Here is a 21,275-nt window from a genome sequence, read left to right on the forward strand (position 1 = left end):
CTCTGAAACGTAAACCTCAGTAATACCTGAGAATAGAGACATAATAATAAAGACACTCCATTTCACTAATTGCTTCTTGGGTTTGGACTCTTTACATTTATTGCTTTCTGACTGCATTTTGCAAAAGTTCTGTTTTTAATTGCATTTCATCCTGCATTTTGTGAGAGGAACCCTTTGTCATGGTTCATTTTATGAGCTCAAGTCAGCCAAGATGAGCTGATAAACTGGCTGCTGACAAAAGAATTTCCAACTTTCGTAACTTCATCAAGGTTTTACCCAGAAACTCATGCTAATAAAACAGCAAAAAAAAAATTCACAAAATTTGGATGCTTTATTCTGATACTCAACACATATTCATTCCCATGTTAAGGTCATTCTGGGGGATGCGTGGCTATGCGAGGACAGCATCCTGTTGGTTATTGGGAAGTGAAAAGCTGTAAGAACTTCAAAGCAATGTCGTTGTGCAAGCAAAAAATCAATTCTTATGAAGAACCTGAACTTACTTTTCAAAAACATTTGAGTTCCTGCTATTTTGGATGGGAGTCAGAACCTCATCTGCTCAACTGCTACAAGGTACATGTCAAACTTGCTTTGAATTTTTCTGATTCTGCACCAGCTTAGGGATAAGCTGTTCCTGAAACATTTTTGAAAATGCATTGTTTCTTTTATTCAGCATACAAAAATCACCTATTCCTCACTGCTTTTTAAAGTGAGTGAAAGTATTAAGATTCAGAACTATACTTGGAATACCCATAGCTTTACTTCAGAAAAAAACTTGACTCATATTTGATTTTTTTGGCTTTCTGAAACAACTGTTCTCTCAAATCAACCACATTTATGACAATGTCTATTTTATTGCAGATATTTCACAATGAAAAAGTTCTGATGAGAAGAACATGGGATGAAGCAGAAGCGTTATGTCAGGATTTTGGAGCACATCTTGCTAGTTTTAGCCATATCTATGAAGAGGCATTTTTAAACAATTTATTATATACAATTTTTGATAGGTAAATATATTTTTAACATCCACAAGATTTATCTTAATCATACTAATATGCAAAAATAATCTAAAATACAAATGTAGATTACTACACTACTTTACTAGTGTCTGAAGAAGTCCCTGCTCTAACTTCGAAATGGGTGAACTGTATTAGCAACATTGTAATATGATTCTTTTCGAAGATGATCTTCGTGGTGGATGTCGAGCAACTCTTGCTGTCAAGGTGATATTCTTGTGGGTTAACATTCCCCACTGAAAGGGAGGCTCGACTATTTTAATCCTTTTTTAAATGTTTTCATGTTGAAAAATATACTTTAACACTTTAGTAGGAAAACCAGTTTACTTCAAGGATACTATAAAGTTAAGAAATTTATTAGGGAATGATGCATTGAATTCAAGAAGATATTAATATGTGTGTTTGTACTATAAAAAAAATTGTTTCTGAAATAGCTACGGAAAAAGTGCATGAGAAATATTATTTTCCTTGTTTGCATTATAGAACAGAAGAAAGACAGTTCTGGATTGGATTTAATAAAAGGAATGCACTTTCTGGAGGGACATGGCAGTGGTCTGATGGAACACCTGTAACTATCTGTTTACTCTGTATTTCAGTAACCTTTCAAGTTGTATCTGAGCATATGTACAAAAATAAGCCTTGTGAGCAAACGGTGGCCAGGAAAACTGTTTTGTTTTCATGTCCATATGGTCACTTAAAGTAGTTGTTACAATAGGATTAATAGTAAACTGCTATTAAAACAGCAGCTTGTGCTAAAGGGCTGTGCAACTGTGAGGGGAACTTGATAGGATTATAAGGTTTGCAGACGTGTGCTTCCCTGCAAAGTGGGCTGTGTTCGGCCCAGGACCCGGCATATGCAGACTGAACACGTGTGCATGTGTGTGTATGGACATAGTTACATAGGTATGCAACACACACTGGAAAGCCTTAGAGCTGTGCTTACATGCTTAGATTGTTCCATGACTGTTAGGTTCCTGCCTCCATTCAGAGCTAAGTCTTTCCTTTTTTAATACTGCTTTTGACTTTGCATCCTTGAAGATGATGGTGGTGCATGATACACCAGTGGTTAGCACCTGGGATTTAAACATCAAACAACTGAAGAAGGGTCACTTTTTAAGACTGAAAACCAATTTCAGTTTTAAGAACAGCATCAGTTCTGCTGTTGTCACTTCAGTAATTTCAGAATGCAAAGTGCAATCATGCAATATGTTGAACCAAAGCAAAGACTGCTAGATGTGGGCAATTGCTGTTAATCATGTCACAAAATTGTTAAGTTTCATAGCTATTCAATTATTTTTATGAAGAAGAAGTCTGATATAAGATGGAAAAGTTGGACAGAACATGAGTATGGACCCTATTTTTTGTATTTTGCCACCATAATTTAGATGCTCCTTTAGTTGATACTTATGATGTTTTTATCATATGCAGATGTCTAAATCCTTCTTTTTTCCCCATGCTGAGATTTTTAAATGCTTCTTCTTGATTTGTCAACGAAAAAGAATGAATGTGGTGTTTTCAGGTTGTATCTTCATTTTTGGAGGACAAGTATGTTGAAGATGACTCAAGAAACTGCGGTGTGTTCAAAGTAAACAGAACGGTTTTTCCAGCACACTGCAATGAAAAGCGTGAATGGATATGCAAAATACCAAAAGGTGAAATGTTATTCAACATACATTGTCTGTTATACCCATTACTTGCAATTCATGAGGGACAAGAAAAAAAAAATCTAAAAATCTACATTTTAGCCACCTCTGGAGTTCTCAGTGGTCCTCTACATGAAATCACAGCAAAGCCATGTGGCTTACTCCATTAGCATTTGTTGGCCAGTTAACAGATCTAATGTGTCCAGTTAGTTTAAAAATGTATAGCAAGATTAGCAGATAGTTAGCAGTAGTTATTCAACATTCTTACTCATAAAGATTACTCAAAATGATTTTTAGTAAGTGCAGCAATTATTTTATTCCATGTTTAACCACTTTTTTGGTCCCTGCATGAGAACAGCAAAATTCTTAATGATTTTTTTTTTTTTCTTTGCAGGTGTTAAACCAATGAATCCAGTTTGGTACACGGCTGGTATGAAAACAATTTCTTTTTTTCATCTTGAAACAATATAACTTGAAAATACAGTTTAAGTCTTTGGTAAAAGTAAAATAACTAAAATATTCTGATTTGAAAATTTACATTAAGGAGCTCTTTAGGAACTTCTTGTTACAGATCAGAATCTGCCACTATTATTTAGGAACATTAGAACATCAGATACTACATTGATTAGGTTAAGGAATATTGCGAGTAATAAGCACAGGAGTTTGATAACCTCCCCATCACTTTAAAACTGCCTTTTTGCTAAATTGGGACAACTCTCTAGTATTACTTCAGTCTCATGGGATAGAATATTAGAAAAAAAAAATTATAGTGCATTTTTCCCCCCCACAAATTAATATGATAAATGTGGTTTTGCTGTTCATTGTGGCATATTTGTCCTCTGACACGTGGCTGAAGGCAGGCTATGGGGTAGAAGATGATGAGATTTGAAACGAGTTTTTAACCCTGCATGCTACTGACTCTCATTTTCTAGAACTGCCATGGTCATATTATCAAGGAGCAGAATATCTTTTCCATGTCAGTCCTGCGGACTGGGAAACCTACAAGTTTGTCTGTGGATGGCTTCACAGTAGAATGGCAACAATAAATTCTTCTGCTGAACAAGCCTTTATTCAAAATACAATAAGGAAGGTAAGAAAAACTACTCCTTTTAAAAAATAAAACCTCAGGCAGTAACTGGATATTTTCTGCTGCATCTATTGGAATATCTGTCTGCCTGTTACTCATAGAATCTAAGACATTTGACTTTAGAAATTATGCTCTTGCTGTCTTCATTTCCTGCATCCCTCCCTGAAACCCTGTTTAACTAAAGAAGTCAGTAACATTTCAAATCTGCTGAACATCTGTGCTAATGAGCAGGTTGGTCAATCTTCCTGAAAAGACCCAAGAGGAGCAAAAACCACCTTCCTATTCCAAAGTTGGGAAAGTAACTGGGGGTAAAGAGAAAGGTGTGTTTTACATGTGGTGTATAGAAAGCATTTTGGAAATATTAAAGACCATCAGTATATTCATGCTAAAAGCAAGTATTTGCTATTGTCTAAGTTTAGGATTTTAGGAAAAGCAAATTCTGGTCTAAGACTACAGAAGATACGTCAGCAATTCTGTGAAAACATGGGAGCTAAATCATGTTCTACTTACATTAATAAGGTTACTGCAGTGACATGAACTAACATGGGCAAGTTTTAGCACCTGTTCTTCCCATTGGAATCCAATGGAGATGCTATTTGTCTGAGTACAGAATCTGAGTTTAGGAGTTTTTTAATGCATTGATAAGAGGGCAACAACAGCTAAACATATGACAAAACATTTTTTTTTATAGCTATCGAATAGTGATGTTCACTGGTGGATTGGATTGCATGCAGAAAACCTCAGTGATGAATTTCGGTAAGAACACATATGCCTCAGCTGCTGTGAGTTGTGCTTGGCATGCCCTTCAGTATGATGGGCCAGTTTGGTGTCTGAGTGGGATATTTGAGACAACTTTAGTTCTCATGTAAATATCATTTAGAATTTATTGTTCTTAATTTATCTCCATGTTACAGCTTTCCTTCTGACAGGGTTTTAAAAGATACAAGCCAGAGATCAACCTTGGTCCTGGTGGTTGTCTGCGTTTTTAATGCTTAGTCAGCAAAGGGACATATCCTCCCTTTTATCTCCTTATGAACCCTTTAATGGAGGGTGTATTTTTAGGTAAGGATAGGAAAAAGTGAAACTACACTCTTAATATTTCTGTGCAGCTGGGGAGATGAATCACCAGTAACATACCAGAACTGGAATGAAGGTAGAGAAAGAGATCTGCAGAAACCAGGGAAAAGATGTGGCTTCATTTCATCACAAACAGGTTTCTTTTATATTTTCTTTTGCTGCAGGAATTGTGACTTGACTCTGTTGTTGGCCAAAGGGTTTATATTTTTTTTTCATTGCTCTCAAGAAAGGCAAGCCATACTAAAGTCCCATTATATGGTTATAATTTGCATAACTGCTTCTGAGATTAGGGAAAGAGTAGTGACATATCATTAATATGCTCAGAGACTAGGTTGTAGTTTTTAAAAGTATATTAATAGTTACAACTCTGTAATATCAAAATACAAAGATTCCAGTGATACTGATAATTTAGTTTTAATCAGTCTGTTATGTGGTACAGCAACAATGTTAATGCATCGCTGGTCTTCATAGACAGTTTTCACATAACCAAATGAGCCAGATGGACTGAGCAACCATTTTTCCTACATCTATAAACTGGTTTTCGATCAGCACACAACTTTAAATTCCCAGGTTTCTCGCTTATTTTTGATCCCATAGCCTATCTGCTGAGGGATTTTTGGGTGCTAGCCTTTACATTATCACATAGCTCTATATTTTACTAGAGTAATAAAAAAATTTATAATGCTGGTGGTTCCAGTGGTTTCTGTCATCTCACAGTCTCTGTTTTCTGAAGATAAGCAAGTCATATGGTAAAGTAAACATGTTGGGTTCCATGGAAAGCCAAAATACCCAGCTTTGTATTTCTGAGAAGAGCTGAAAAAAAATTAATCCAGCTGCACTCCTGTGACCTCAGCCTCAAAAAGTCAAAAATGAAAAAATATAAAAACTTTTCTCCCCACATAATCTTGGTATTTTGAATGCTTGAGTTTGCCGTTTCTATCGTTAGTATCAGATAAAAGGAAGAGACGCCCACCTTCCCCCCTCAGCTGGCCAGCAGATGGGGAGCTGGCCAACAATTTTTTGAGTGTCCTGAGAAGTGTGTTTTCCTCCTAAGCAAGTCAGTGTTTTATGTCATTACCTGGATCTTGCCAAAAATTTTCAATGTAAGGAAGTCAAGCTATTTTATCTGGAAGTCATCATTTTTATACTTCTTTTTTTCCTGATTAATTTTTTTAATAAATGATGATATAAGCATATGTTTTATGACTCAGTGTAGAGGAATTGATTTTACGTGATAAAATTAAACGGGGAATAGAAGTATCAGCCCTATGAACCATCAAATCAACTGTAATGCAGTTGTCCAAATATATTTGATGTAGTATCTTCTTTTATTCAAACACTAAAGGATAGTGATCTTCTTAACAATATCTAAGCTAGCTAAGAAAAAAATCCTTTCCAAGTCTCAAACCAATATTAAAGTATGATTTTCCTTTTTACACAGGACTCTGGGGTGACAAAAACTGTACTGTCTCCCTTCCCTGTATTTGTAAACGTAAAATTGCAAGAAAAATAGAGAAAGTGATTCCAAAAGACCAGAAACAACAAGGAGTATGTCCCAAAGGCTGGTTGCACTTTGGATTCAAAGTAAAACATTTTTTTCTCTTTGATTGTTCAAAATACTTTCCATGTTTGGGACAGAAATTATACTTCTTAAGGGTTATTCAGTATTTGAAAGTTTTCTTTCTTTTTGACAGCAGGACCATTAGGTTTATAACTACTGACACAGTAACACAAAGATTTACTGCAAAGCTGCTTTGCACACTTTAAGAAGTTGTCCTAATAAAGCGTCAAAAATTTTACTTTAGTTCCAGTGAGTAAATACTCAATATGCAAAAGCTATCCAAATGTATTTGTCCATTTGCTATAAAAAGCCTGCTCTCATTTCCACATATGACAATTCCAAGAATCTTTCATGATTTCAAAAGACATCTCTAACCCCTTAATGTATTAAATGGATTCCTAATTGCTGCTCTCCTCTGAAAGATGCTGTTTCAAATGGAGCTCAAAGACAATTATAAGCCAGTCTTTTTGCTGTTGAGGGTCAAAAGGTAATTACTTCATCAGGCTTCTCCTAAATGCATACATTCCTTAATAGCAAAATGCAGTGAGGTGACTGGATTTATCCCAGTGCTGACTGCAGTGACTACAAGGATAAATTTAACCCAGACTGTATTTACCTTTAAACAACTGATTTGAACACAGTCCTGACGGCAGCTGCAAACTAATACTGAGCGTGTTGGAGATGTCCATGGCAGGACAGAAACATTCAGGAACTGCATGTGAAATGTTTTAGTGATCACTCTTAGTGATTGATAAATCACTGGAGGGGAAAAAAAAAACAACCAACAAACCAAGGTTTTTTGTTTGATTTGTTTTGGGTTTTTTGAAACAGTGCTTTCTGATACAAATTCCGAAGGATCCAGACCATCTGAGAAACTGGTATTCTGCACAAGAATTCTGCAGTAGCTATGATGGGTCACTTGCGTTCTTGGAAAATGAACTGGAACAAGGTAGAGTGCTGCAAATGTTGTTAAATAAATAAAATTTCATCTTCATTTGGATGCTGTTGTAAAGTTTAATCTTGGATACAGTTTTAGGAAATATCATTCAGAGCTTACTCATGGTTCCACTACTTTAAATAAATTAGTGTTTCTCTGTTTCCCAAAATGTAAAGATTCCCTGAGATATATGACTGGTACATTTTAAGGAATAATTGCAATTTCTTTTGTGCTTAATACCATGCATTAGAAATACACAAAAAGATTGAATACTCATTTAAAAAATTGCTATTTAAAATTTCTACCTTTTGAATGCAAGATCTCATTTTTATCCTTTGCTGGTACTTACAGTCTGATCTATAGTATAGCACATAAGCATAGCACTAGGAAGGCTGGAACTGTCAGAGAAATAAATGCTAGCACATTTGGAAATACTTATAATCCCTATTCATAAAAATCTGTGGTTGAATTTCATACATTTGTAAAACCACTTATTTGAAGGTGGGAGGATTCTCACTGTCTATTTTTAGTTGAGCAATCTTATTTTCAACTAAAACTGAGACAGGCTTCTTCAATTGGACAGTATTATTAGCTAATGGACTAGATCCTAACCCAATTGAAATTAATCAATTTAACTGAATTTATAGTTAAATGATACTAAAATGCCACTCATGTTCCTATTTTCTAGTAACTATGTGATGTCATTAATTGGAAAATAAATTTTTCAATGCTTTAGTACGTTGTAAGAGACTTCATCTATCCCTAAATGCTTACCAGTTTATTTTATTTCTGTTTCATTTTCTAGCGTTCATAACAATGAATCTATATGGATGGAAAAGCAGTGTTTGGATAGGTTTCCAGAGTGATGATTATGACAAATGGGTGAATGAAAATCCTACAATATATTCTAACTGGTCTCCAGTTGAAATAGTGGATGTGAGTATTTTCAGGGGGTTTATGACTGTGGGAAGTTGGTTTATGCTTAAAAATCATGACTTGCATAAGACAAGGCCGAAGTAGTTAGAGCAATTTAAGCTTCTCTTAATTTTTGCAGCTTCAAAGAACTAAAGACACAGATTTACAGCCATAACTAGAAGTAGCAAAAAAGGCACTGTCGAGACAGACATTCACATAATTTGTGGCTCTAGTCATGTTCTCTTGCAGTTGGTTTAAACAGAGAAGTGTAAACTATATGGTTAGTATCATATGTTTGGTCTGAGCAAAGTTTAGGAGCAAGATTACGAATTTCATATTTTCTTATGTTGTTTTACAACATGTTAGCCCGTATTGGGGTTAGCATTTTAGTTAGTCCATTTTGAAAGCTTGTTATTTTATTATGAGTTTAGCGTTTCAAACTGTATTTATAGGACTGTTCATTGTTCTACCTAAATGTTTGTAATAGAGATGTTCAGATAATTATTCTCCTAAATTTAATGTAATAATTATGTTGGTTTTTTACACAGTGTATTTTTTAATTGATATAAGTTTCTATGTTCATTGCAGAGACAGCATTTTAACATTCAAGAACAAGTTCCACTGTGTACGTTGGTATCAAATAGCCCTAATTTTTATTTTACGGGAAAATGGTACTTAGAAAACTGTCAGAAAAATTATGGGTTTGTCTGCCAAAAGACTCAGGGTAAGTTTTTGTCTTGCTTTACTTCTGTTCTCTTTTCCTACTTTACTTTAATCTAGAAGCAGCTTGTTATAGGTGTTTCTAAAACCAGGAACATAAAAGATCATTTGGTATTTAGACAGCCCAGGTTTACACTGTTTAACAAATCAGTAGCTATGATGTGAAACTAATTGCTAAAAAATGTTCTCAAGTTTTTTGTAACTTTGAGCATTCCGTTGTGCGCCTTAGAATCAGGAATAGAGATGAAATTTCATATCTTCTCTCATGGCAGCAGAGTAACCACAATTACAAAAGGCTAAACTAAGGTTAATTTGATGAAAATATGATTTTGGGTGGGCTGTTGTAACTTGCAATGTTAGATCAGAGTAGATTCTAGAAAACTTATTCTTCTGAACAATGCGGACTGACTGGCTGATTGAATAGAGTTTGGCTTCTCTTTTCACACTTCTCTAATTCTAGTACCGTGAAGTTCACTTGCCAGAAGCACGAGGCTTCTGCGAGGAACGCGGGTTGTTTGGTTTCCTCAAGCCACATTCCAGTTCTGCCTCTTGGCTGAGAGCCATGGGCAGCTTGTGCAGCTCTGGAGCCCAATCCCAGGGGCTGCTGCACCTCTGCCAGCAGGACACTGCCAGAACATGTTACCAAAATAGATCAGCAGCAAATTATTAACCCTGAAGCAAAGGGAGGCTCTGTAATCTGAGCCTGTGAGGAGCCTCCTTGGCTGCTGCATTTACTGCTGGCGTGGTTTTACGTGGCTCAACTCTATATTATGTGTCATCATCATCATCATGGCTGGGCTTACAGAACGAAGATTTGAGAAGGGCTCTACCCACGCTTGCTACAAGAGGGCTGATGGCTAAAAAGGCCAATGCGAGATTTATGTATCACTTCTTGGTTACTCCCTGGGTCTAAAGAGACAACACTCCTACTTGCTGCATGGGAGGGGAGGGCGGGCCAGTTGAGAAGTAGATCGAACAAATATATAAGCTTCGGGCAGCGCTCGCATGTGACTCAAGCAAATCATAACTGTATTTTACATCATTTATTTTGAAGTGCAGTTGCAGGGAGTGCTGGAGTAATTCTGTACATAGTGTAGGAAAAAAAAAAAGTGTTTTCCTGCTGGTTGGTTTCAGTTACGTCCCAAATGTTTGTATTTTAACCCCTTTCTGCTGCTTCAGACAGATGGAGAAGGTGTGAGGAGGCAGGAAGGAGAATAGTTGCCTTATGGTGGCCAGGGCTCTGGGAGGGATTTGGGCTGCAGTGGGTGCTCAGGATCCTACCTGCATTTCCCAGCTGGCCGTGTAAGAGTGGACTATGGGCCATGGATGAAATGCAGCTCAGGGCTGCCCCACACACATTAGAGTGCTGCTGGGTTTGAAGGGACCATCCTGCCTCTCCAGGGGGACACCCATTGCACTCTCCCAAATTATCAGGCAGTTCAGTTTGCTAATTCAGCCGAAAACCTTCCTATCTTTTTTTTTCTTTTTTCTGCCTGCTTTATTTATTTTTTATTATTATTTATTTTTATTATTTATTTTTATTTATTATTTTCCCCTAATTCTTGTCATGTCAGCTGAGCCAGGCTGAGTCAGCTTTATGCAAGGTCAGGCAAACACCAGACCAAGAAATACACAGCAGGAAGAGCAGAGAAGCAAGTAAGGGAGTAGTGAGACAGCCTCTTGCTGGCAGTAGTGAACTGCTAAATTTGCTCGTGTCCAAACAAATGTGTCGATTCCTGGAAAGATGAGCTGGTGCTTTGCTTCTGCCATCCTGTCTGCATTCTGTTTCCCCCTGGCTGAGTTATTTTCTGAAGGAGACTAAACTGAAATAAAGCAACAGGGGATCTGAACTGGGCCTTGATCTCTTTAATGATGCGTGAGTTAGGGTTGTGTCAGCAATTTACAGCATTTTCTGCCTTTTTTTAAGCAGTGACACACGCTGAAAGTTGGAACAAAACAGGGTGCTTTAGTTAGCTCAAAAGCAGAACTTTTACTTGCTTAGAAGTTTCTAATTTTACATGATTTGTAAATGACAAGTAGTAAATTCATTTACTATTTTAAGGTGCTTGTTAACACTCCTCCTCTTCTCTTAGTCATAAAATGAAACAAGTCTAAAAACACTCTACCTTGTAGAAAAGCAACCATTTCATTTTGTAATCACAGAGAACCTTTACAAACAGAAATAATTAATCCAAACTGACAAACAGAATTAAAACTGTAGCGTTGCTTTATTTTAGTAGTCTTATTTAAAGTATACTGGGGGCATTCATACACATTAGCAAAGGCATTTGCCTTCTGTAGCACGAGCACAGCAGCACTGCAGACTGGGCTGGGGTGGAGATGGTCTCTGTCTCCTACTTTTTTTCATCATGGGAGACTCTTTATTTCTTAAATCTAAAAAGCCTGCTTCTTCCTTTCATTGTTTTGGACATTGCTGTGTTAGTTTATCATCAGAAAGAGATTTAAGTCTCCATGCATAGAGGATTTCTCTTTAAATGCCACACTGTGATCTCCCCTACATTGGCTCACGGTTAGTGAAGATGAGCCCACACTCGTACCATGAGCCAAAGTTTGTTCTCCTAAAGGCAGTGCCAGTACAATCATCTTTGAGGCCAGGCTTTATGCTGTAAACTGATCTTGGAAATTATTAATAGTAACAGGTCAAAAAAAAAGTAATCTAATTTACATGAAAAGTATCTGGGGTAACAGCACTCTGCAGCCCACTGCTACTGGACATTTGGAATATGCCCAGATCCCAGGTGATTTCTTATTTACCTCCAAAGGTGCAGTCAGTGGAACTAACCTCATTCAGGTTGGGGTTTTTTTTGTTATACATTAAGCTAATTCATTCCTGTGATGAGTTTTTTACTGTGATGGAATTTCAGATACTATTCTAGTAGTCATAATCTTTTTAAATGTCAGTGTTGTCTGTTTTAAAAATAAATACATTTTTTTTTTTGCTTATGACAGACACATCCAGACATGTCATCAATGCATCTGAAATGTATCCTGTGCCAGATACTTTAGAATATGGAAACAGAATGTATAAACTATTATCTGGGAATTTTACATGGTCTTCAGCTTTAACAGCCTGCATGGCAAACAGTGCAGAGTTGGTCAGCATTACGGACCAGTATCACCAAGCATTCCTCACAGTCATGGTGAATCGCCTGGGATACAACCACTGGATCGGACTGTTCACTTCGGATGTACGTAGTAGACTACCTGGCTGTGAACATGATGCTGCAAAGGAGTTTTTCCAGGAAACAGCTAGTGAGCTGTGTCATTCATTAGAAGTCACAGAAAGTTTTCATCGGGAAATGAAACCCTGGAAAGCTTGAGCCCTAAACATTTTTTTGTTGCAACATGGTGTATAAGTGTGATGAGGGCCAGTTTGGTGCAATGACTACTGAAAAACAAAAGCCATAGAAAACTTTTAAAAACACACACAAAAAAAATTCTTGTACTGTCAATGGTGAAATTTTGTTATTTCATTTGTAGTAGCCCAATGGCCTGAAGAACTAATTGCTGAAAGCAGCAGATTAGTTGTAGTTTGCAGTCTCCCAAAAGTGAGTTGGGAGGATTGTTGGCGCTGCGTTTTGTAGATTCTTCTGGATCTACCCAGCCTTTATAAAATTAAAAGACATTCTGTAATATCTGCCACCAAAAGAAGGTTAACTTGTATGGTGCTAAAGCATATCAGAAAGATAACCTGAAATTTGTTTTGGCAGAATGGGCTTAACTTTGAATGGTCGGATGGGACTAGGTCTTTGTTTACCTTCTGGGAAGACGATGAGTCCCAGGCCTTTGGCAGTTGTGTTTACATCGATACTTCAGGGCACTGGAAAAGCACAAATTGTGAACAACTTCTGGGAGGAGCAGTTTGCCATGTGCCACCTAGTAAGTCAGAGTTAAGATTTATATTAAATCTTCGCAGCTGCAAATGTGTGACTAACAGTGGAACTACATGAAAGGACATTAATTGGTTTGAGGTTAAGCAAGGTTAAATACTGTTTAAAACTGAAGTATATTTTTGTATTTTCTCTTTGTATTTCTTATTTGTGAAACCATTTTTCCCCATAAAATATTGCCATCAGATCTGATTTGTAGGAGAATGGGAAGACAACTTTCATAATAGAAAAGAAACAGGAAAATCACTTTGTCTTTACAGTGAACGCTGTATTATTTGAGAAAAATGAGGATTGCTTATAATCTAGCTGAAAAGAAATAAATTTAGTTTGCTGCAACTAGCTGTGAGATAGGAGAAAGGAAGCATTTAGAGCAAAGTGAAAAATTAGTCACATCTTCACTGATAAGCACATCAAAGATGTTGCAATTTTTTTTTTAAAGATAAGAATATTTTCCTGTATCCTAAAATATGTTATTTTTCCTAAAATTCTCTGCCAGTTACCTGGGCTTCAGTTGAATCCATAATTCAGGTCTGGAACTCCATTTAGTCCAGGACTGCAGGGTCTTTGGCAGAATCCAGTTCTCCAAATAATTCCTATTCAGTGGTATTGATCACCAGGCGTTCACCTGCAACTTATATAACTTATAGTTTTTGGTTTTGTTGAGTAGAAAGCTGTTTTGGAACCCTTCAAGACAAAAATTATTGTTTAGCATGGATTTTTGTAATGAAGCTGACTGGTTTTTTTGAGGGTCAAGGTGTGCAATCATGCATAGCCTAAGGTTTATGTGTTTTGTAGTAAAAGTAAGAGGCATATGAAACCATAAGTAATGTTATCTGAATCTCCAGCATTGCCAAAAAGTGACACTGGTATCACAAAGTGACCTTGCAGAGTTGCCTTGAGTCAGAGGGACTCTTTGCTGCAGCATATTGCACACTGGGGAGGCTGCCTGCTGCTTACCGGCGGGAAACTCTCATCTGTGTGGTCTTTATCTTTGCAGCTTGGTGGAGAGAAGCTCTGTGGTCCTTGGAAATCCCCAGCCCTCTGGGAGGTGCTGGGCAGCCCAGAGCGCTCTGACTCATGACTGCCTCTGCACATCCCTACCAGTTAGGTTGTCCTGATACCACTGTTGCAATCCAGCAAGGCTTCTGATCAGAAATAAAACCAGCTGTACTCTTCTAATACAAATATATGCAACCACTAGATTTTCACTTTGAAAAACAGACGAATAATGCAATAACATGCTTATTAGCATTACTCCAGAACAGCGCGTGGAATGTTATAATAGTGTGTATTTTGTTGTGCCTATAAAGCTGTGCTGTTATTTCTACCACAGAAAAGAAACTCAATGCCTATAAAGGCTTATGTTCAGGAAAAACTGTACCCTGGATCAAATTCAAAAGCAGTTGCTACAGCTTTTCCACAGTTCTGCAGGGCATGAGTTTTGATACTGCATACGAAGTCTGCAAAAATCAAGGTGATTGTTTTGTAGCTACCAAATGTCATTGTGATATCTTAAAACTATACATATTTCTGAAATTACTTAAACCGTGGCATATGTTTTCTGTATTACAAGATAACAGTAGTGGCACTCGTAAGCCAACTATGAAATTGGAGTCAACATAAATCAAAAAAATGTTCCTTTCCATGTGAAAATATTGCTTTCTTGAATAACACATCAAAGGAAACTTTTTTCCTTCAAACTTGTTTTAAAGTCATGTAAGAACAGTTTTATATTGGTCTGAACATTTTCATATTAATTACAAATGTAAGAACTTACAATGTATAGCTAGACCTTTCAAGCTTTTCCATCAAGGCTCATAATACTAACTTTTTGAAATGCAGTGTTACATTTTAATGGCATGGATTGTTTGAAAATCTATTCTTTGTTTGATTTATAGGATCAAATCTTCTAACCATTCAAGATGAAGATGAAAATGCCTTCATTTTGGAAGAGCTACACAGTTTTGGTTATTCTGTGCAAGTGGTTTGGTTGAACATCCTGCTTGCTACAGACAGTAAGTTTTGAGTGGAATAGAACAGCTTCTGATTTGGTTTTTGTTTATTTTATGTTAATGCTGGCATAGCCATCTTCCAAAAGACTCTTATCTTTTGAGATTTTGTTCACTGATTGTTGCCTGTTTATGATGTAGTAAAATCAGTCAAGCTTTCTGTAATCGTTACCAGTATTCTGAATACTCAATATGCATACACTCAGTGTGAATGCCTTTTTTTTCCTGCTTAGAGAAGCACTATAAACTGTCTTCTCTGTTAACTACATAGGATGTTTTTAAAACCTTCAAGAAAAAAAAGTAATATAGTGGCCAAACAGACAAAATCCTGGCATTCCATAATACAATATCTTTTAATGTGAGGGTAAGTCCAACTGAAACAGATACTTATCAAAATAATATTCTGTTTTGTAATGATTTGTAACTTCTGCCCATAGATGAGACAGTCTCCTGGTTTGATGGTTCTCCTTTAAATTATTCTAACTGGGGTATCAGGGAGCCTGAGTTTGACTATCTCAAAGGGAATTTCTGTATCAGCCTGAGGACCACAGATGGAGTCTGGCAATTATCTCCATGCAGAGAAAAAAAGGGTTTTGTATGCAAAATGGATGCAGGTATGTTCTTCCATAAAATAAGGCAGTTGTGTCCTTCTAACCGCTGTTTTACATGTTCCTTGTTGCTTGCTCGCTTACTTGCTGTTAGTTTTCATTTAAATAATTCTGTCCCTTGGTATTAGAAAAAAAATAACCTGAAAAAAACCCAACCAGACAGGATGACCTCCTTTTGAGGAACCTGGGCAGCCACTGCATTAGTGCCAAGTGCGACGAACTTTCTGTGGCATCAGGCTGACCTCCACAGCCCCCGCTGGGTGGGCAGGCACAGCCTGGGAGAGCTGTACAGACACCATGTCAGTAGGAATACGGTTCTGTGAGGGAGCTGAAGAATTTCCAGAGCCCACACAAAATCTCCCAATCACTGCTGGACCCAAAAGCTAGATTAACTACAACAGAGGTTATGTTCATGCATTTGCACTTTAAAAAGTGAGTAAATATTGCTGCTCATCCATGCACAAATGTCAATTAATATGTTCCACCAAATTAAAGGGATTTTAAATAACAGGTTAGAATATGTTTAACCTGACCAGTTGGAATAACACTGACATGAGTCAAATTAAACAAAGAACAGCCCTTTCTTGTGTGGTTTTAGATCGGTTGTCTTCTCAGTATCCATTTTACAGTGAGTATACATAATAACTTTTGTTACCTCTGTGGGTAATATTGTGATTGTTCTGGATTTTATTTCAGATATTGATGCAACAGAACCCTCTGAAAATGGTAAGTTCTATATATTCTTAATTTTTTTCAATAAGGAGTAATACACATTTTGAGCTGATATTTTGGGAGAAAACATTTTACACTGTTAAATCTGTAAATTAAAATGTCTGACATATAAGAAGTAGTAATACATTTTCCATAAAACAGCTATATGTTTATATTGAGAATTATCTATAATTGTAGCTATGTTTGCCTAATAACAATTTCTGTCCCTCCCTTTCAGCGTCATATGGTGGGCTTGTAGCTATGGCTATTCTTGTGACGTTGGTGATGCTGGCTGCCATCTCCCTTTTGCTGTGGTGCCTGTACAAACAGAATAACAGACTTTTCCACCACATACTGTGGGTCAGAAATGCCTATTTACCACAAATCAATGCTGACGTTCCTGCTGTGGAAGAAAGCATCCTCATTTCTGATTTTGACAGAAGTGACAACAATTAATTGATCAGAAGTAGCAAGTGGTCTTGTCTTCTGTGTGAAACTTCACAACCTACAGTGGTTTTCTCATTCTCAGGAGTCCCCTAGGGTACCCATATTCTGAGAAACCGTCATGGCCATCGGTATGAATGCTGTAGGGGTTCCTCTTGGAGGGCTTTTGCTTTGTGGCAGGATGAGTTGAGGATGCAAGGCAGAAACACAGAGAAATTTGCTCCTCTGGGACAAGCCAGGAGTTGAACATACACACCATAAAACTCCAACCACTCACATGGAGCAGTTGTGTCTGAGGCCCCAGAGCAGTGGGAATTTTCATGCAACTTTTTCCTTTGGGAACATGTGGGCCTTTATGTTTTGTTTCTGTACATCACAGAATCTGCTCATGAGGCAGCATTAAAATTTGGCCTTGAATTTGGGAACTCTGAAACATATTCCAAGAATGATGAGATAGACCTGTGGTTTTTTTTTTTTTTTTAACGAGCCATCCCTTCTGCAAAATTAACAGTTATGTTTCAGACAGTGGATTATTGGATTATTGCCAGGTAGATTTGCAAGCTTGCAGGGAGATGAAGTCTCTTTTGACTTGAGAGTGCCAGAGTTTTGGTAGTTTGGCCTGTGATGCCTAGTTCATGTTATAAAATAAAGTAGTCCAGGGATGGAATGGTGTACGAGCTTTGTCATCCTGAGATGTGTCCAGCATCCTGTTAAAGATTTAGCTATGTGATCTCTCACCCAGATTATTTTAGACATGGAACCCTATCAACCTCCTTGAAAGATATTTTTTGTCAATATGTGTTTAAAAAAAACCAAAACAACCCTGTTATAAATCTTGCTGAAGTTTTGGTAACAAATGGCTTTACTGACAGTATTTCTGCAAGCAGTATTCATGGAGGCTCTTCTGAGACCCTGCTCTCAAAAGCTAAGGGCGGTAAGTGGGCGAGCCACAGTGCTGTTCCCAAAGGGTGCTAGAGTCCTCTAACCCCATGTAGCAGACATTTTCCCTTTCAGTGTTCATTCTAAGGTGCTAAGAAGGGAGATGAATTTTGCTGACTGGTTGGTCTGCAGGCTGATGGTTGTGAAGGAGCCATCTCTGGTCTCTCTGCTATCTCACAGCAGCCCAGGACAGAAGTGCTTACTTTCCCTCAGACTCCCACCACCCTAATCAGTCCTCTACCCACCTCTCTGAAAGCACCTGGAAGTTTTTCAGGGATTTTATATTTTATTTTTATTGCAGTGTGGAAAAGCAAATGGTTAATGATGTGCTTCTTCAGAATGGCTTTACTGTAATTTCAGTCATCTCTAAAAGCTGCTTCAAAGGGCTGCATTTATTGTTCAGTTTCTTGGTTTGTTTGTTTTAAGGTGACTCATTCATCACTTTGCAAGAGTCCTAACATAAAGGTATGTTCCTCAGAGTTAAGCAATCGGCTAGGGCCAACTAAAGTGTTTTTACACAATATTTGTTCACATGCACAGGAATGTATGACTGCCTTTTAGTTAGATTTCACATAGCCAGCTCTGGAAACAAAAATTGCCTGTTCATATCATAATTATGTATAGGGCTATTCTAAAAAAATATCTAATACATAGAATGTTTCTGTGCTGGTTTACAGAACCATTCAAAAATGTGATCAAAGAGGCCGCAGATGGTTTGATCCCAATATAATTTTCAACTTACTGTTTTTGATAACTTCTAAGGTTGTAGCTATCACAAGTTCTTAATCTGAGACTTTTCTATCATATAAAATATAAATAGATTTTGTGTATATTTTGTCTAATGGTTTGATCCTATACATTAGTTTTCAGTAATATTTTAAAAGTTTTTGTTTGGACCTCTAGATTTATCTGTGAGATTGTTTTTATTTGCAGTCCACTCTTAGAGTTTGTGGACTCCAACTTTTGAGTACAATTGCCAGATAATCTGCTGTTTATATGTATGAACTATGATAGCTTCTTTACCATCAAAGGAAAAAAAAGCTTGTGACCCTCTCTCCTTTCCCTATGAGAATTTCACCTATTTAAACTACAGTTGGAGGAACTGAAACCAACAAATCCCCTTCATCACATTCACTGCCTTCTTACAGTACAGAAAACAGAGTGGCTTGCAAGGCAGTTTTGTTTACAGGAGTAAGCTGTGTCATCTGTGAGGACATGTATTTATTGGGCTACAATGTTGTTAATAGTTATGCAGACTCTGGTCAGGTTTTTATGTGGTGAATGAAGTTGTATTTTTCACAATACTTGACACAGACATTTGATCATTTTTCCTTGAGGTATGCTTTAGTCATTTAAATATATTTGAAGGGCAGTGATGTAATAACCCTAACCTCAAAATAGTGATTGTTGATTAACATTGGCTCTGATGTAGATGAGTTTGCATTAAGGGAAAAAGAGTTCAAACAGTGTTTTCTTCCTACTTTGAAATGGTTTTGAAGGAACAGACCCTTAAATATTTGTTTTTAAATATTTCATCATTTAACTTTTAGAATTTCAGGTATTATTCACTCAAGAATATAATCATTGATTGCTTTCTAGTCTTCCTTCTGGATTTTGTTACTAATGGCTTTCAACTGTTTTCCTTAATCAAAGGTCTGTATTGTCCCTGCTCAGAATATGCTGTGGTGACTGTTGTTTTTATGGATGACCTTGATGACATTGGCAGTGAGATTCACTGTATTATTTCAACTGGAAAATAAAAGCGTGATTAATAATTTTCTGTGCTGTAATTTTTCTTGAATCTTTCCCCAGCTTTAATAAGAGGGAGGCTTTAATGTCTCAACAACTGTGCCCAGGCTTTGCACTAGGTCATCCTGGTAGGAGAGGGATAGCTTGGACCAGCCTCTTTTCTGGCTGTGTGACTGGACTTTGACTTGGGCACTGTGTATGATCTCCACACATATGGTGGTCCCAGTGTTTCCCTGGATGCCTCAGAATGTGTGTGCAGGAAGTGCTAGAAGGAGTAAGGATGATGGATGGGATCATGGCACTGATATACAGATATTCTCCCAGCCTACTTCCTGTTCCCTGCAGTAGGGAGCTGAGGCCATCAGGGCTGAGTCGTTTTCCTGCTGAATTGTGGAGGTTGTGCTGTGTAGGAGCCTGTTTGTTTCTGCCACAAACAAGCTGGAGATACATGGACTGCAGCACAGTAGCTTCCACAGATAGCACCAAAGTGCTTCCTGTGTCCAAGAACTTGGTTCCCAGAGCCTGAATAGGCAAATGAATGTTGTGGGTTTGTCTGCTGTGCTAACTTCTTTCAATCTTCTTACTGAAAGAGAAGTGTTAAATCTCTTCATATCACTCGTTTGCTTGGGGGATGGAAGGGTATCCCCATCAGAGACAGGTATATTCAGGTCAATATATGACAAAGCCCTCTCTGCCAGATACTGAGGTTTGTCAAAACTTCATGTGCTTGTTTTTGCAAATGCCATTCCAGGAGAAAATCTATCTTCTGGTCCCTTTAGCAATCCTTGCAGCATGTCTCTGAGGCAGTGCAGTTGTCACATCCCAGATGGATGTGAGTCTGTAATGGGAACATATGTATGCTGGAGACATCCAGCATGACTGCACAGAGCAAAGGGTTGTAGCACAAGGTTGTAAGTGGGCAACATGACTTCTCAGCAAAACCCTTCCTGGCTGTGTCATCCTGGGTGCAGTGCTGCCATTCCTTATGCAGGGATTCTCCTTCTTCTACTGCCTTCACTCACACACACTTTCTCAGCTGAATCATGACAAGAGTGGAGCCTTGGGACTGTTTGAAATCTGGGCTGTGCAGTCCAGAGGGAGCATAGGGTTAAAAATAGGGGTTTGCATGCTCTGTGAGACTTGACCAGCTCTGGTTCCCAGGGCACCACTGCACAAATTCCCATTTAATTTAAGCCCCTACTTTTTTTCTTTCATTATGTTGCCTCTCCCTCAGTGTAGTCACAGGCATCCTCGGTCTCTCGCAATAATAAACCCGCAGTAATGAAATCCATGGCATACTCTTCCTCCAGGGCATTTATTTGGTTAAAAGCTAAATTGCACACATTCAGCAACTGGACTCTAAATCCTCAGCTGAAAAAAAAAAAAAAAAGAGAGACCCCTGATTGAGCTATAATAATATTATAATATTTCCTCTGGTAACCAGTGGAATGTTGGGTCTAAACCCTTGCAGGCCAGCACCAATCTCTTACAATCCGGTGCAGCCCTGATGCAGATATGTGAGTAACCATCAGGAACAAATCCACAGGAGTTCATGCCGTTCTGAGATGGAATGAACTAAGGTTGATCTTGATGCTTGGAAGCACAGTCAGTCTCGGTTTGGCCAGTAGATGGTAGTGGTACACACAGAGCTGAAAAAATGAGCTGTGCGAGATTAAAAATCACAGCGATTTGCTCCAGATCCTTTAGAAGTGTACTTAAACGAGCAGCAAAACTCCCAAGTCACAGGACAGCAAATGTCATTGTGGGTTCTTAGCCATGGCCACAAAGTTACAAAGCTGCGTTAAGACATCTTTCCAAGTCCTTCTCAGCTACTTTAATAAGATGCACTGAAGTGCTTGGAATGGGATAATCCAAGTCCTTACCTTGGTCAGTGGGTTTTTCTTTTCCTTGGTGAGTAATGGGAAAATCCACTTGAGTTTCTGAGTAT

General features: G+C 37.8%; 1 protein-coding gene across 1 annotated transcript in view; it reads left to right on the forward strand.

Annotated features, from left to right (window-relative positions):
• The window catches only part of PLA2R1 (phospholipase A2 receptor 1), a 38,134-nt gene extending 19,977 nt beyond the window's left edge, over positions 1-18,157 (forward strand). The window contains exons 12-30 of the mRNA XM_027878493.1: positions 371-573; positions 862-1,007; positions 1,500-1,584; positions 2,536-2,668; positions 3,054-3,089; positions 3,592-3,749; positions 4,438-4,502; positions 4,856-4,959; positions 6,265-6,407; positions 7,216-7,333; positions 8,127-8,257; positions 8,825-8,960; positions 11,927-12,165; positions 12,688-12,856; positions 14,201-14,341; positions 14,766-14,882; positions 15,314-15,490; positions 16,181-16,210; positions 16,434-18,157. Of these exons, the coding sequence (XP_027734294.1) occupies positions 371-573; positions 862-1,007; positions 1,500-1,584; positions 2,536-2,668; positions 3,054-3,089; positions 3,592-3,749; positions 4,438-4,502; positions 4,856-4,959; positions 6,265-6,407; positions 7,216-7,333; positions 8,127-8,257; positions 8,825-8,960; positions 11,927-12,165; positions 12,688-12,856; positions 14,201-14,341; positions 14,766-14,882; positions 15,314-15,490; positions 16,181-16,210; positions 16,434-16,651 (2,549 nt within the window). The 3' untranslated portion in view covers positions 16,652-18,157. The remainder of the gene's footprint in view (positions 1-370; positions 574-861; positions 1,008-1,499; positions 1,585-2,535; positions 2,669-3,053; positions 3,090-3,591; positions 3,750-4,437; positions 4,503-4,855; positions 4,960-6,264; positions 6,408-7,215; positions 7,334-8,126; positions 8,258-8,824; positions 8,961-11,926; positions 12,166-12,687; positions 12,857-14,200; positions 14,342-14,765; positions 14,883-15,313; positions 15,491-16,180; positions 16,211-16,433) is intronic.
• Positions 18,158-21,275: the final 3,118 nt, after the last annotated feature.

This window comes from Empidonax traillii, unplaced genomic scaffold (assembly GCF_003031625.1).
Source record: "Empidonax traillii isolate 1590-97213 ecotype Southwest subspecies unplaced genomic scaffold, ASM303162v1 scaffold5:size3517227, whole genome shotgun sequence".
NCBI classification, from domain to species: Eukaryota; Metazoa; Chordata; class Aves; order Passeriformes; family Tyrannidae; genus Empidonax; species Empidonax traillii.